This window comes from Harpia harpyja, chromosome Z (genome assembly GCF_026419915.1).
Source record: "Harpia harpyja isolate bHarHar1 chromosome Z, bHarHar1 primary haplotype, whole genome shotgun sequence".
NCBI classification, from domain to species: Eukaryota; Metazoa; Chordata; class Aves; order Accipitriformes; family Accipitridae; genus Harpia; species Harpia harpyja.
The window spans coordinates 23856160-23873938 of NC_068969.1; the positions used below are offsets into that span (position 1 = coordinate 23856160).

The 17779-nt window shown below is 41.5% G+C and overlaps 1 protein-coding gene across 5 annotated transcripts in view; it reads left to right on the forward strand.

Moving 5' to 3' along the window:
* Positions 1 to 17779, forward strand: part of GRM7 (glutamate metabotropic receptor 7) — a 317615-nt gene that overhangs the window by 149438 nt on the left and 150398 nt on the right. For all 5 annotated transcript variants that reach the window (XM_052778044.1, XM_052778041.1, XM_052778045.1 and 2 more), the window contains exons 3-4: positions 14514 to 14655; positions 15549 to 15703. In XM_052778044.1, the coding sequence (XP_052634004.1) occupies positions 14514 to 14655; positions 15549 to 15703 (297 nt within the window). The remainder of the gene's footprint in view (positions 1 to 14513; positions 14656 to 15548; positions 15704 to 17779) is intronic.

Consider the following 17779-nt stretch of genomic DNA (forward strand, 5'->3'; position numbering starts at 1 on the left):
ACTGCTTTGGGAATCTAAGTTACTCGATTTTTGTGTTTTAGAAAGAAAGCGAGCAAGCATTCCCCATTCACCTCTGCATGCCGACCATGACTTAACAGCCAGCTGTCACCTCCCCATCTCTTCAGCCGTCTCACTTCCAGACGGGACTGCTCCTGGGGACCAGGACCACCCCTCTGCCAGCAGTCTCCTTCCCTGGGTACCTCCTGCCCTTGACGTTTTACTGCTGAGTGCATATTCCAAGCTGCAGGCAGCGTATGAGGCCCCAGAGTATTCCTGACCGTAGGGCAGACTTTCACCTCACCCTTCCCTCATCTGAGGTCCCTCGCTCAGTCAGAGTCCCCAGAGCACCGCGCTGAGTTCTGGTCTGTAACTATCATGTAACAGCGGTTGTTTTACATAAGATAAGGTGCTGCTAGGATGAAACCTGGACTGCCTTCCCAGAGCTTGCTCCTAACTTTTGTGCCTTTTACAACATTTTGTTGCAGAACTCCATTAAATTGAACTGATTATCCACAGGCAGCGTATGGGGGGTGGTTTTTTTGCAATGCTGCGATAGTGATTTTATTGAACTATATTGCATTTTTAGTGCTCATTTGAGAGAAGGTTATTAAAGCACAGTATTGTACGTTAAGAACACTACTCCAATGTGAAGGAGATGAGGATTATGAGAAAGACAAGAAAAGACCAAGGAATTTAAAGAGTTTTGTTTCTATTTTGTATTTCCCCCATCCAAGGGCTGGAAAGATAACCTATTTAAATAATTCTTAGCTTTGCTGAATTTACATGTTTTGAGTCCCAGAAGGCAGTGGTCAGTGTACAAGCTTGCAGTAACGACCTTGTATGTAAATCTTTTGAGAGACAATATGCTGCATCAAGACTGAGGACTAATCAGAAACCCAGGTAGGACCAAACAGAAAAACTATCTTTTGATTTCTCAGTCATCCCTTCTGCCATCTGCAAATCCGATGTAGAGGTGATTTGTTTTTGAGACTCTGCAGAATGCTGTGCTTATCTATATGCTTTCAGCAAACGTGTATGTGAATCAGAGCTTTATTCAGCTTTCACCAAAATGCTATGAAATATGAACATACATAATGTAATGTCAGCTTGCTAATGATACTTAATGAAATTTTCTCTCAGTAAAATTAGACCACATGTAGTTTGCTTCTGTTATGATCTCCATATGAAAGGGACCTGCGATTCTGCAGAGCTGAGGGTTAGTACGGTATGAGAAGCATCACTTAGAGCTTCAGTTAAACTTGGGAAGCAGCAAGCAGAGTAGTGTGTGCTAATTAGAGAGCAGTTCCCCAGAAGAGGGTTGGGGATGGTTGCTGAAGCATACAGAGAGGAGACCTTCATCCTGCTAGAAGTATATAGGAGTAATAAGCAGATCTCTTCTGCCTCCCTTTGGATGAGACACAAGGAACTGGAGGTGAAACAAAATGTTATGGAAACTGCCTTCTTTTCCTCTAACCCTCCGTGTCCCCCAGCCTGATATACCCTGTTTTCTCTTGTTTTCCTACCAAAACAGTAGCCGATCTTTCTAGCTAAGTGAATGCCAAATGCTGTTTGGTTTTGGGTGCTTACCTTAGTAGTTCTGTGCCCTGGTCCCATGTCTCACTTTCTGTCCTTGCTAACTCAAAACCCAGGAGTTCCTATCAGTCTCTTTTCATGTACCTTATCTATTGCAGAGCCTTTGCAAGCATGACACTGTGTTCATGGAATAATTTTTTTCATGTTGTAAATGCTGGTCTCTTCTTGGCTGGAGAAATCAGGAAATAGGTTTCCTTCCAAAAGTATACTTAAAAGATTTCTAATCCTCCCTCCCTTCCCACTGAGATTTGTCATTGTGTCATTGCTATTCTCCAGATTTCTCATTCTTTGAAGAACTGACAAGTCTTCACTTGCCCTAACAGATATATAAGAACCAAGAAAATACCATTAACTGAGAGAAGGCTAAAATGCTATGTTACCTCTCCAAGAAAAAATGAATTAGGAACATGGGAACACTCCAAATGGTAGTTAGAAAAGCTTCATCATTAGAGATCATTTTGTGCTTGCAGTTTATAATGATTCACTATCCAGAGGTGGCGTCATTATTACTAGGGGGGAAATATCCCTGCAAGAACAGCACAGCACTAAGCAGTCTCCTAAATTACAGTGTGGAGCTCCAAGAGGCAGTTCAGACAAATAAAACCATGCCATAGAGCACAGGATTCTTTAGTGTGTGTGAAGGTTGCAGGAAATTGCTTTTTGCAAGGGAGCCAAACCAGCCTCGGAAGGTATTGTTTGTGAGCAGTCTTGCATTCAGGCATTTTGGGAAGCAAACAAATAACTGGAGATTAGAAGGGGGTGAGCCTAGCCGCCCACTGCCCACATTCACTCTGTGCGGGGAGGTGAGACGCAGCCAGCCGGAAAGTTTCCATGGCAGGTAACAGGTCTGTTTTTCAGTTGCCTTAATGCTGGAGAAAGTTAGGTTTGCCTGTATGTATCTTAATCATAGCACTTATTTACAGAAGAACAGGGAATGTTTGATCAGTTTGTTTATTTCTTTCTTGATTCCCTGGAATCCAATCTCCTTTCAAATGGGTCATTTTTCATTTTCAGGAGGTAGCCTGGCTAGGTTCCCCTCTTGTGGGGTTCTGCCATCACATGCCACCGGCGATGCTCAGGAAAACCCTCAAACCACCGCAGTGCTCGGGGGGCCAGGGGCTTCCTCCGCAGCGTTAGAAGGGCTATCATCAGGGACCGCTTCATTTGGGTCTCCCTGCAAATCTCCATTTAGGACTTCGAATTTGCCAGTTTTGAGGATTTATGAACCAGCTGCAAGGCTAAGATACTTAACTGTGTTTTGTGTTGAGCATGGCTCTAATTCGTATCATTGCTTGGCTGTACGTTATGCTTTTAAACATGGTATTTTTGGTGCTTTGTTTCTGTCTCTACCCGCAGCCAGAGATTTTACCGCCTACAGTTGTTCCTAAAGAAACCATGTTTTATAAAGTGTTCTGACACTATTTCTGAGAACTTTGCCTTTGCTATTTTTATGCGCAACGCAGTAGAGCTGCTCTTAGTCTGACTAAATCAGACTCTTAAAAGACAGAGGGAGAATTGCATTATTTTTGGGGTTGCACCATATGAGGTCATACAAAGCGTTTTGCACCCCTGTGGTTGTTCATCCCACAGATCGGCAGATGTGCCCGGGACTTCCTTACAGACCTTTAATTACATTCCTTTCAACTTAATTCTGGTGTCTGAAATTGGAGTCTCTCTTTTATGTCTGATAGCAGGCGCTTCTTGTTAGAAATAGGTATATGGCAAAATTCAAAACATAAATAATGTTATTGTGCTGAGAATCTGCTTGTTCAGACTCCAGCCCTGGGTCTTCATCTAGGAGTTCTTCAGAGCAGCTGTTATCGCCTTTTAGAGGCTTTACAGTGCAGTCCTGATCTGGACTGGGTCATTTAAGCACTACTGGCATGAAGTTGTAACAACAAAAGTGTTTTAAATGTTTGAAGCGGAAGTGGAAGTTTTATTTTATATTGCTCTTTTTTCTACATGGCTACACTGTATGGCTCAAATTTACTCTTTATAGTACAGATTTTAGGAAGCCAATAAATCTCAAGTCCCTTCTACTGCAAATACGTAAAGTGAGTCCGTTCTCAAAGCCTTTGAAGCATTGCAGTGTGAGCAAACGTGGGTTTGTGAGCGTGGGTGGCTGTTGATCTAACAGGATATCCTCGTTTTCTTTATTTTCTGTCTAGCAAACAGAGCTTTTCTAAATCTTTGAAAGTGATGATCTTATACCATTCTTATAATTAAACTTAGTGTTCCAGGGAGAGTCTTAATTTTTTGTATATTTCTGGAGTTTAACTGCCATAATAAAGGACAATTTTTGAGGTGATAAAATGCACTAGGAATGTCATTAAATATGCAGCAAAGCTATGGCACAATAGAATTAAGCATTAATGAATAACATACTAGAAATATTAGTCTTCTGTACCAGTTTAGGTCTTCTGTTCTTTGGTTATGATGAGGTCTAACATGAAAAAATGAGACAATAAACAAGCTTAGCAAAAATCAAATTTTAAAATGATTCAGTAGAATCTTAATATATAGAAAGTTTCTAAGTTAAAGCTGTTGCATATCCACAAGGATGCTTTCCCTTGGATAAATTGTTGCAGTTTCATGTTTTAATGTAAATTTATTATTGGTGCACATTTTATTTTTACAATTGACTTATGAGACTATGGAGACATAATTTAAATTCTAGCCCATCTGCACACCAGTGCAATTGTAAACTTCTTTTACTGGCATACGCAAGAACTTCATAACTCTTGGTAAGTAGTATATTAACTATTTCTAGTAAAGAAACAAAAGTCTGATCCAGAGCCTCATTAAAACTTTGGTTTTGGTCATAAGGACCCAACTCATTTCTGGATCTCTCTGTAAGTTAGGTTTTTTTACTTGAAGTTCTTTTTTCTTGAGGATTCCACATACTCTATGCTGATTTAGCCTCCCCGTTTGTTTTTTTTTTTCCTTGAAATGCAATAACTCCATGCTCCTGAATTTTCCATTTTCTGGGTCTGTGTTTGTTCTGGGTGGAGCTGTGACTACATTAGCTCAGCAAATTCAGGCAGAATGAAGTCCAGTCAGTTTTCTCTGAATATGCCTGGGTCTGTTTTAATTTTGGGGGTCAAAATAAATTAATTTGTTTCCATTTCTGGCTGGATGGAATGGCAGGAACTTTTCTAACAGTGTGCTAATTTCCCTAGATCAAAGTTTCTTCGTATGGCACCTGCCAGAGCTGGCGCTGTCATGGATCACCCAGGGGCATCTCCTTTGGGCTCTGCATCACTGCTTTAAAGAGAAGATGGATCAGTACTGAAGTCCAACCTTTGCTGTTGGATGAGTGCTTGAGAGCTTATGAAGCGTATGGATGGGCTCAGACCAGTTCCTGGTGAACTTTCATGCTCGCAGCACCTTGTCCCTTGATGGGACAGGGGAATATTAGAGGTTCTGTAATGTGGTCAGGATTTATTTTGCTAGCTTGGTTTACTGTGAATTTACAGGTTTGGGAATGGGACTGGAAATTTTCCTGCACTAGATTAACTTACTGAAAATCTTATTATTTCTTGCATGAGGCTGATGACAAGTCCTGTAAAGTGGTCATTGGGGGGGGGGGGGGGGTATTCTTTTTTTATTTAAAACTGTAAATGTGAATTCCCACATATAACAACAAATCACCTTAAAACGCCTACCTGACACACAGGCTCCTGCTGCATAACGTTCATTCTTCTCTAAAGCGAACATGTGAGTCATGTATTGACTTTCCAGTGATTGTTCTTTGAAGATTTTGTGGCTTTTGTGTCAGTTGTTTGAATAACTCTCTTTTACTGGTGAGGAGTTTGACGGCAAGCTAGCTGGCAGGCCCGGCTGTATTTCAAGTATATGAAATAATCTTTATCATTCCGGTTCCTTTAGGATGTAGTTCTGCTTTATCAGGGAAATATCCTCAATTGTGGTATCAAAGTTTTCACATGGGGAGAATACTGACTTCTTTAATGTCAGTCTTCAGTGTTACTGCCACTGGTTTCTTTTTCTTCTACAGAATATATGAGGTTTAGAAGTAAAATTCATTGCAGCTAACAAATTGTATATGCAGGATATATAAGTATGTGCCAAAACCCAGCAGTGACATATAAAATGTACAACAAAATGAAAAAAAAACTATGTGCCTTTGATGTTTATTTTGTTTCTTCCCCAATTAATTCCTCTCCTTCAGGCTATCCCAAAGTTATGTCAAACTGTTTGATTTATTCCCCCTTCTGAAATGTGGGGTTTCCTGCTCGTTGGATCTGTTTCGCAGAGCTTTCAGCACGGGGCTTTGCTGAGCATCCCATGTCCCTTGGCAGGGGCACCATGGGACCACATTGGCTCCCTGGAGGGTTTCTTTCAGGGGGGGATCAGAAATCCTCACTGCTTGAGGAGTTGTTATTTTTGTTGTCTAGATTAAAAAATCCAGATATCATCTGTACTTAACCTGACCTTTCCATATACTTCCCAACAAACCTTCCTTAAAATCCCAAATTTAGGGTGTTTCTGTGCTGGTGTGCAGTGAGAAAGGTCTTCAAATCCCTGCCAGTGCAGGAGCAGCCACGCCGTGCCGAGCCACGCCGTGCCGAGCCACGCCATGCCGTGCCGCCTCTCTGCAGTAGGGCATCGGGGACGGGCTGCCCTCCAAGGGGCCAGGCAGAGGAGTAGTGGAGGAGAATCCATGAGCCTCCTCCAGCCAAACTGAGGAAAGCAGGGGTTGCAGTAGCTGCAGGCTCAGCTTTTCTTTGGTACAAAACCGAACAAATGTCAGACCTTGTAATTACCCTGAAAGCAGCCTTGTGAGCGTGATAAATCCATGGAGGGGGGAGAAAAGTCTTTAAAAGCAATCAGCTGCTTTCTTTCAGAAGGAAGCCAGTGCGAGCCCATTGCTTTGTGTGTTGTTCCCGTAATTGTAATAAACATCCAGGAGGCAGCTTTCGGCAGCTGCTAATTTTAACGTAACGTATTAATCAAATTAATTGAGAGTTCCTTTTAATAATTAGCAACAGCAAACATAACTTTCTGAAGCGACATTTTCAGAATTGCTAAAAGTGATTCCCCCAAAAAGAGTATCTCTGTAGATAAATCATCTGAAAAAGTGTTAAATTTTCTCTTTTGCTACCTGATAATCCAATTAAGTGGTGATAAGAAAAATAGCTCTTGGAGAATTTCAGGGAAGCAGAATAATGTACTTAGTGCTGTACCAGAATCAAAATACCACATAATCATGGGTATCCATGGATACTGAAGCAACACTTTGATTACTAGATACATCCATTACCCTTAAATACCAGAGTTAGGTGTTTAATGCCCCGAACAATTTAATGCATGACTGCTTGAACTTGCACAGAGAATTCTCCCGAGGTTTTGCCTTTCAGAGGCACAGCACAGAATCTGTCAGCAGGCGAAAGGAAGGCAGCTATGATATTTCTAAGACTCTCTGTCTTCTTCCAAGTTCCTGTGTGCTTTGCAACTGCTGCCACCCAGATGGCTCAATTTGCCCGCCTGTCCTCAAGCTGCCTGTGAACTGGAGCATTATGTGATGTGGCCCGATCTCTATCCCACGTCAATGACATATGAGTGGGATTCCTGTGAAAAAAGTCATCTGATAATCTTTTACAGTGCTTGTGCTGTTGGCACTCACTCCGCAGCAAATGGATAGGCTCGATGTTGTGTCTCTACAGCACCAGACCTTTTATCACAGCAAGATGAGCATGTTGGTTATTTCACAGCATTGGATCCATCATGAGGTTGAAGCCACAATTTCTCCACCAGAGTGTTGACTTCTCCATTTGTTTTGCAGACCAGGAATGGGAACCCTGGACAAAAGCCTCCTCTGCACAGAAGCTGTTGTGGGTCCTGAAGGCACCCAGGAGAAGGGCACGTGGGGCTCTTACTTGGGTGGTCTGAGCAGGGTCCCCTGCCACCAGCTTGGCTTTCTCCTTTCTGTTGCTTGAAAGGATCCAGTCCTCTCTCCTAGTGTTAATAGTGAGGAAATAAAGTGCAAAAGGGAAGAAATAAAATAGGCATTTAAAAAGCGCTTTGATAATGAGCCTTGGAAGTATGATTGTTTCACCATGATCCTATAGCGATGGCTCCAGCACCTTCTCAGGGTGGGCGTCTGAGCAGGCAGCACAACGTAGGTATTTTGGTGTCTGCTTCTGCTCCTGGAGTGTGGTGGGGCTGGGCTTGGTACCTGAGCTTGACCCTCCCTGCAACACTGGGTGCTTTTGTAATGTGAAAATGCCATATGATTCAAGAGGTTGAAGATAGGAAAGATGTGAGCAGAAACTTTTCATTTTTTCATCTTTGTAAAGTTTACTGGTTTTGATATCTTATTTTCTTCTGCTTTCTGCTTTTTTGTACTCACAAAATGTCTTTTATATTATCAGAGTCCAAAACCAACTTCCTAGAATGTCTCAATACCAGTTTTCATAGCAAAACATTTTTTTTGAGGATACTTGTGAGGCAGAATCTTACATATGTGTTCTGTTGGAAAGGGGGAAAAGAAGAAACCTGGCATCCTGTGTAGGCAGGGAAAGAGTGGGTTTAGTCCATTGTTTCTGACAGTAATTGAACAAACTGAATCCTTCCTATAAGCCACTTTGCTAAAAGTAAAAGCAGGAAGCCAAGAAACAGATGTTGTATGATCCCACTTGTTGCACAACTAGTCCTTTTCAGTCTACCATTGCTAACCTGCTCATCTTGCATTTTTCTGATCACCCTTACTGTTCTTTCCTTCACTGAGTTTCAGTGCTGTTTTTTTCTGTTCCTGACTGAGTAGTAATTGTCTACAAAAAAGGACAAAAAAATTCTGGTGAATACTAATTTGGGGGGAAAATGTGTTTTCATGCTTCCTAAATCTATTTGTAAACTGAGACTAAATTCAGTCTGCACCTTTGGTTGGAGAGAGTGGGGAAGGAACATGAGGAGGGGAGCTGGGATTCCCTGTTGTACCTGAGAGCAATTTGCCTTCTGCGCGTGGTGGCTTTGATCTCACTTTTGACGCTGTTCTTTGACTGAAAATCAGCATTGTCTTCTGTTCCAGCTGGGGCTGGTGCAGCTCTGCAGACGGGTGCGGGGACTCTGGCCCTGAGGTATCGGTAGGTGATGGCAGGGTCAGGACACTGGGAAGTCTGAGGTACAAGTTCAGCACCTCTCTGGGAAAGGAGGAAACTCGCATTTTTGGACAACTGTTTTAATCATTGGGTAGGAGGGAGACAGCAGAATCTCCTGTGTGGCTCCTCAGTTGTTTCCTCCCACAGGTCCCTAATAATGACTGTTTCCAATTCAGATAAAATGGAGATTTTTGGTTTAGGTGAAATTAATTGTATGGCTTTTTATTTTAATGAGAAAAACTGAAGATCTTACAACAAAAAAAAAGTTTGATCTATAAACTTTCTTTTTCAGTCTGGCAGCCAAACAAAAAAAATCAGGTACTTGTATATCCGTAATTGCCAACATCCTGACCAATACCTTAAGATAAATTTCCTCTGCCTCCAGCATTGCTTAATTAAAACTTCTCCAGAAGCATGTGAGAAAGTAGGCACCATTACAAGGATGAAAGTGAAACTGAACAAGGTTCTTGAGACAGAAACTCTGCTAAAATGAGTCTTGCCAGTGACTTAATGAAGCTCAGAGGGCTCTTCTACTGGAAATAAAATTTTGGGGAGAAATTGTTTTTCACCAGCCAGGGAGAAAGGACCCAACTTCACTTGCATGTTGTTTGTCAAAAAAAATCTGGAGGTGCTGTTAATTTCAGTTGAAATGTTGGCATTTCTGTCTCTTCTCAGAGCGCTGCCAGTGGTTGCAGTGGGGGGAATTTTAATGCCGGGAACAATCCCAAACAATTGGGTCAGTTTGCCAAAGTGGCACAAACCACTGGGAGAACTAGAAGCTGTAAAACCAAATAATTTTCAAGTTATTGTTTGAGGAAATGGTTTGCCTTGTTGTCTTATCCTTTTCATAGATTATTGTGCGTTTTCACGGCTTACTTGTTGGACAAAGGCGCATCTGGAAAAGCTGAACCTACCAGGTCTGCTCCTGGTGTTCCCATCCCGGATTTGATGTTATTACAAAAACATTTGCTGGCAGCAGGGAAGGATGAAAAAGATGCCAATGTTAGACTTCTATACATAGCCTAGAAGAGAAAGGATATTGTTTCAAGGGTAGAGTGATATAGAACCGACTGCCTCATTGCTATTGTTTTGACCGCCTTTCATATACTGATTCCTGTAAATTTTTAAAATTCCATCATTAAAGGAGTTAAACATTTGCTTGCAGAATTGCTTGAATGATGTATCTTATACATACTACCGTTCACATCTCTTTTATGCATCTCCAATATCCATTATCTTCATAACGGCCTTTGCACTTGGTTGTAGCATCTCGGTTAGTTACCTGCTGTCCTTGCTCGCTAGGCAGAAATAACCATAGCAGACAACGGGAACCCTCTGTAGCCAGCTGGTTTAAAGCGTGGTACTGCTAGTGGGACCAGTCCCCGGGATGCCTGGGAGGCTCCTGGTGCCACGCAGCCTGCAGACCACGGCTGCTGGGGATGTGCGGAGCAGCCCCATCTCGTTGGCAGGGTGCAGCATGGGTTCGACTCCCAGACTGCCGTTAATTGCCATAGCAGTTTGTGGGAGCATATGCCACTTCTCCAGTCCGCCAAGGGCAATATATTACTGCAGAAATCCTATGACAAAATCCTTAATTTGCAACTTTCACATTGTTATCGCTGAATTCCCTTGGAGGTTTTAACCTCGGGAGCACTGTGAATTTACCTGACAGTTTAAATACCTGTGCACGTTTCCTATTGTAATAGGAATGCAGGATGAGAATATGAAAGTTAAACTTATTCTATATGTGTCATTTGGACAATATACACCCAATTTCTTGGTCATCTGTTATCGCTAAGGAATGAAAAATGACGTGTGCCTCTGCCTGCCGTGAGGTCCTCTGCCGAGATCGAAACACTTTTATTCAAGCTCATAAGCTTGGATGTAAAGAGAAGCTAATGTGACTAGTATGGTCGGGTGGCTAGGATGGATCACCCCGCTGCTACAATAAGAGCTTGTGCTCTGATGTCAAATGCTGCCCGGTGTGGACTTGAGCAAAACAAAGCAAATAAGAAAATAATACACGTTGACCCGTTTCGGTGCCTGGGAGCACATATTAGTGAATTTGTAATAGTGTCACTTCCCTGAAAGAGACACTACCAGTTTAAAATCAGAATATCCATCAACATGTCTGAATTGTATTATCTGGGTCTTGGTCCTCTTGCATCTTACTTCTCTGCCTTTTTTATTTGCCCTCGATCTGCCTTGCATGGCTTTAGCCATTTCTGTTCCTAATGTTGCTTCAGAGAGTGCTTTCTAATGCTCATCACTCCTGCTGCTGTTATATTGAGAGTATCGTAGCTACCATACTGTAGATAAAATATTTTGGGTTTAGTCATTGATATTTACCATTTATCCATAATTCCTGCTTACCATTTATCTGTAATTCCTTTGTGCCAGAGATGGCACAAAGGTTAACAGGGTATTATATCATCTGCTCCATTTGGGAAAGCTCTTCCACCCTCCTGGCTGTAAGAGCAGCTCTCCATCTAGCGTGGGCTAGATGCAAAGTGTCTGACCACCGCACACTTACCATAACTGGCATGCTAAAAGAGGAGCTCTGTCACTTCCCTTCACCAGTGGACAGCAGAGAAACTAAGAGCTGACCTCCCAAAGGTAGTAGAAAAATCTGTATCACAAAAAGGACCTGAAATCTGCCCTCCCAAATTCCAAGCTGTTTCCTTTCTCCACCCTGGGCCCTCTTTTCTTTCAAAAACCCGTGGAAATTACATACTTTGAAGCCGTACATTGCATTAGAGGCTTTTTTTCCTTGCTATTGAGAGCCTGGCCACAGCTGTCTCTCTGTCCAAAGATGCTCAGTTCAGCTGTAATCATTATCAACTATAATAAGATTTTTGGCTTCTCCATCCAGGCAATAGAGATTGCATGACCCACACAATAGGTGTAATTATTGTCAGGGTAGGTTGCTGAGCTAGCAGCCTTCCCAACGATTTTAGCCTTTCTTCCAAGCACCTAAATCATGTAGATCACAATTACTTAATATTAAATACTGATTTTTTTTTTTAATAATAGTTTTACAACAACAATGCATCACCTGATCTGAGGGGGGGTGGTTCTTTTTTTCCCCTGGATACAAGGATTCTTTAATGTAGACAGACTCTTAACTACAGAAATATTACTGTGCTGGGTGCCAGGTCCGAGAGCCTTTTGCTTCTTTTTCTCTCTGCACGCCTGCTGGGTGGTTGTTTCTCCGTGGTGGAGCTGTGGTATCTGGGGATGAGCACCTGTAAGCATTCTACTGTCCTGATTTAAAAGGCTCTGAGAGTTACTTACTGGTGCAGCAACTAGAAATCAGGAGGTGCTGGGGAATACTGCTCTGCGTGCCCGTCTGCTGGTGTCTGGTCTTTGGGGCTGTATTTCCAGCCCTCTCGTGAGAGAGCCCGCTTTTTCTGAATGAAAGCAATGGAGAGCTATGAAGGGTTGCAAAGGATCTTCGCCGCAGCTTCAGATGTGTCTGAATAATGGCTCCATCCAGCACACCAAAGCCCTGTGGTCTCAACACTGTAAAATATATCCTCTCCTGTTCTGCTGTGTCAAAGTGGGAGGCTCTTGAAAGGACACCGTGGAGGGAATGCATAAATTTTCAAGTGACAAATCTGGGAGCTTTGTAACAGTGTGTGGGTTGGTTTGGGTTTTTTTTTTCTTTTCTCTCGGTGATTCTCCAAAGTTGCCATGTCCTTATTTAACAAGAGAAATAGGAGTCTCTCGTGGGAGATTCGAAGTAGCTTGGCTTGGCATGATGGAGTGCCAGGGAGGGCACGGGTACTTTCCAGGAGCAGCTAATAACTTTAAATTCTCCTTAGGCGTGATGCCAGGATGGAGAGATTTTTTCCTCAACAGAGACACACGGATGGTTTCCCCTCGATTTCCGACTGTCTGCTTGGGAGATGCCTTGGCCCTGCTTGTGGAGCACGAGTCTCAGGCTTAAAACTAGAGCTGGCTGGGGGGGTGTGCTTTAAACCAGCATGTAATCTGTGCCAAGTGGGGCATTTCAGGAAAGCTGGATAACTCTGCTCATGGATTTGAGTTGATTCTGTCTAATTTTGACTGGGGAAAATAAAAAGAGCATTTAAAAATGTTTAAACCTTTTGAACTTACTAGCAATGTGACTTTCTTTCCTCATTTAAAAATGAGGTTTACTTTTAAAAATCAGTGTTGTTTTCTTTTAAAGAGAAAAAGTAGGTTGCCATAATTTCAAGTTGTAATAATTGTAAAACGAAATGAAACAATCTGTGTGATTCAGAGAAAAACTTGGGGGTCATTATTCTGTTTTATTCTTTCTCAGCTTTTCCTTTTCACCATCTTATTTCTTCCCGCTGAAACCAATCTTTTTTTCCCTGGAGTTTTTGGGTCAGCCAGTGCCAACAGACCTGGCTTGACTTCAGGCAACCTCTGTGTCTCAGCTCTCTGTGTCTAAAATAAGGAAAAATGATCCTGACCTACTTTGTAAAGTGCTCAGAGATCTGCAGAAGAGCCACATTTTGCAGTTTTAAAACATGCATTTGGTCTTTACGGATGTTCAGTGGTTTTCCTCCAGGTGTTTGTATGGCTGCATTGCCGAGGTTTAGGATGACTGCGTTATCCGTTGGCAGACTGCAGGCAGACAGCGTGTGCTGATGGTGGTTAAGCCTCCTCCTCTATGTTCTTTCCCTGAGAACACCTTCTCTATTACTTCATTTAACAGTACTTTTAAATCTGTATTTTGAAGCATACCTGTGAATATCTCCTTCGTCCTGCTGTCTTTTAATTAACTCATCCCCACTGCTGTTTCTTATTATGCATCTCTGATACTTTATTAATTAACACACTGTGCAGTATACTGAGGAAGTTGGTATCTAAGATGCCATAAAAGATGAAAGTGTTTATCACTGAGAAACAAAATAATGAAGGCAAAAGTTGTGTTTTCATCTGCCAACAATGACAAACAGAATGTCACTGGAAATGTGATTTTTTAATTTCTTTTTTTTTTTCCTAAAACAAGCTATATAACTGTAATATGTGAACTGTGCTAAAAGTGAATATTTCTTTGGTATGGATGTATTTATCACTATTACTGTGTTGATACCATCTTTGCAATGTTACCTGTGTATTTATGAGAAGTCCACTTCACAGACATGCACTTTATCTTGAGGCTTCAATTGCTTGGGCCGCTGCATCCCATTTGGTGATGGGTATTTGACTGAGTAAGGATTTTCTTGAGCAATCTTTGCTTTGCCAGTATCTCAACTCCTTTACTGTTCCTATTCCAGATAAGTTGTTTCGGTGGAAGCTTTTTCCATCAATACCCTTCAACTTGCAAAATTAAAAAGAATCTCAGCTCTTCACTGAGATAAAGTTTGTGTAATACATTGTAAACATCACTTGCCTTTCAGCCTGTTGTAGTTGTTTGGTTTTTTTTTAAATCAGTTTAAGCTTGTTCGGGTTGTTTGTTTGTTGGTTGGTTGAGTTGGGTTTGTTTTTTTTTTTAATCCCTCTACTGACTGGTTTATTTGTTTAATTTGCTTTTCTATGATATTGGTTTTGCCCATCTGTTTAATCCATGACCCTACCCAGGCATGCAGACTGTGCGTATCGCAATGAGTGCTCTGTGCAAAAAAAAATATAATTGTACGAATCCCTCAGGAAGCTTGACATGAAGATTGAGTGCTCCGTAAGGGCAGCGATCCAACTGGAGAGATTCTCTTCCTCCCAGGCTCCCCTTCCAGCCACGTGTATTTCCCACTGCCTTTCCTAGGCTGTCCTCTGACATAGTCCTTTTCTTCTTTCTTCTTTCTTTAACAGGTGGGCTCTGCATTGCTCAGTCCCTGAAAATCCCCCAGGATCGCAAGGACAAGACCATCGACTTTGATAAAATTATCAAGCAGCTCCTAGAAACTCCCAATGCCAGGGCCATCGTTATTTTTGCCAATGATGAGGACATAAAGTAAGGATGACTGAGGGAATTAATTGATTTGTGCTTGATAGCTATGCAGAAAAGAGAAAGCAAATAAGAACATGAATAATGAAGTGGAAATGTCTGTTGGTAAGAGCAATGGGGGGATGTGGAGTTTACGCTGTGGAGGGTAGCGCCAGGTACGGAGGTGCTGCTGTTGCTGCCCTGGCTCACATGGTGCCCCAGACCATGCATTGCAGTAGTGGGAGGACGGGAATGTTGGTCAAGGTCTGGAGGCTTTTTCTAGCGTAAGGTTACTCAGGCATTGGAAGGCAGACCTGACCTTACCTCTCAGAGAGGCATTAAGAAGATGCCCCTCTCTCCGAGCTCATGCTACTAGGTATTACTCATTAATTCAGAGGCTATTTTACAGCAAATGATGGTTACTAGTGATAAAATGTCTTGGATGCTCAACGTTGAACTACATAAGGTGCTCAAGGTTTAACCACATACAACTTGCTCATAAAATAAGATAAAGAATATTTTAAAAGTGTGACTCTCATTTCTCACTTGCCCGTGTCCCATATTCTCTGTCCAGAATTTTAAATTAGCTTAAAATTGTGATGGTACTGTCAATTGCTGAGAGGCTCAGTTCTACAAAATGAGGCACAAACAAGTTAGGATAAAGTTTCAGTAAAGTCAGTGGCAAAACTGTACGTTCTAGTGGACTCAGTATTTCAGTCTTAGTATATAGGGTGAATTAAGAGAGAGGTCCAATCTGTGCTGCATAGATCATGATATGGTGTGTTACGAAATTCCTGAGCTCTGTTGGTTACAGGAATATGCTATTTCTGTTCATTCTGTTCATTGCGACACACCATTTTCCCCAAGAAATCATATGTTTAAATGAAATTAATTTGTGATCAAAATGTTCTTTTCTGCAGGCAAATCCTTGCAGCCGCTAAGAGGGCAGATCAAGTTGGTCATTTCCTATGGGTGGGCTCGGACACGTGGGGCTCCAAGGTGAGCCCGTTACTTCAGCAGGAGGATGTCGCTGAGGGAGCCATCACCATCCTACCCAAGCGAGCCACCATCGAGGGTAAGAGCTCTCTTCTGCTTGCCTCTCTCTCTCTTGCTTCCTGAAACGCTGGTGGTACAAAATTCATCGCCCATAATTTTTTCTTGTATGTGTTTTCTGAATAAATGCGTACAGACATACAAAGAGTATAAAGGACATTAAGTAAGTCTTCATCTCCTGAAATTTTCCTAAATGTCTGTGTTCCTCATCTGAAAACTATACATTATTTCCACAGTTGAGAAGCTACCAGCAGTTATTTATTAAAGGCACGATTTCAGAGCTTATATTAAGCTGTGGTGATATGACAGGGCCTTTATCACTTAATAGAAAGTAAACCAAAATGATCTTAACATATCATGTATATACACAGAAAGAGAAAATCTTTTGCAATTTATGCATTATCTCTGAAGCAGCGGATAAGTTTTCTACTGAAGAAGTAAAAATTCATTTTTAAATCAGCGGTTTCCATTTAAACTTAGCTTAACTTTCATTTCATTCAGATCGAGCACTGGATTTAATTATACATATTGCTTGTGTGCTTCACAAATATATGTACTTGTACATATGCATGTGTATTTAAAAATTATGGGAAACTTTTTTTACATAATCCCTTCATTTCTCAACATTTCTTTGTGTTCTGAAGTGTTTGTTGTCTGATCTTTCCTCAATTTGTGATCCCTTTTGTCTGTGTAGATGCTTAACTATCCAAATAGCTTCCTCTGGGCAAACCAAACTTGTCGATTAGAGTCCGTGTTCTCTATAAGATCAAAAGTGCTTTACAAGGGAGACACTGAGTAAAGAAAACAAGCTCCTCAGCTGGCACATGGCATTGTGTCGGGCAGGGTCTCCAAAGACTCCTTGAACATGTTGCCCACATTAAAATAGGCTCTGGTGTCTTCACTCACTGGAAAACCAAATATTTGCATTCATTTTTACTGTGTCTGCACCTCATTAGTTATTCTTCTCAGGTATATAATATGCTTCATCCTTTTACATTTTTTAAACCCTGGAGGCATTTTCACATGTTATTTCTCCATAAATATGTAAAGTTGATAGACAGTGAAGTGTTTTGTTTCTGAAAACCAGGATATTTTAATAATCTTTTCATACTGTCTGTATTTGTCCCTGAGGGTTTTTGACACAGAAACAAAAAGTCTGCCAACAGTACACAGATATAAAAACTTTCTAAGTTTGTTTGTTTTAAAATATTTTCCTTCTATAATACACATTGGACATAATGCGAAACATGAAGTTTGCCTTTGGACACAATAAGCGACAATAACAGAGTGGAAGGGTTCAGGTATAGAAAGGCAGTTAAATAACAGTTACAAATATCAGCATATTTAGAGTATCTGAAAAAAATTATGTCCATTGAGCCCACAAATATCTTCTTATTCAGTGACTATATTAGCCTATTGCCTGAAAGTTGGCTAGTTGCATTTTGCACTTGTAGTCACGTAGATTGCATGATTACTTGTTTGTGATGCTTAAATTACGTTTTGCCTATATATATAATCGTGTTCATTCTTCAGGAGCAGCTGCCATACAGCAGATACATATTTTGAGGTCCGTGAGTTGCATGTTACTTTCCGGGAAGGGAAAAGCACTCAGCCAGAAGTAGGTACTGTACTTGGTATGAAAGGAGAGGCAGAGCAAAGTGTCCTGGAATTGCACTTGCACTGTCAATAGCAAATGTTTCCTGGCTGCTCTGTGACCGCTCAGAAAGGTTCAGGCTGGTTCTTACCTTTTTCAGTCCCATTCATCCATCCCTAATTGCCATCTGTATCTGCCATCTGCTTAGTCCTGTTAGGAGGAAGAGTAAAGGGATTGTTAAGAGCGCAGAGCAAATTCCCATTCTCCTGAAGCAGTTTTCCAGAACTCAACATTTCCCCTTTCAGACTGATCCTGTTTCTGTTTCATCCACTACGAGAAACATCCAGTGAAATCTGTTACTTACAGAAGAAAGTAATCCTTTAGGTATTAGCATTTCTTTGCTTAGTGAGGCTGTTATCCGTATGGATTGTCTGCCTTTCTTGCATTTAGACTGCTGTATGTTGGTTTGTTTTTCTTTCTGTCGTTGTAGTAATTTCATTTGGC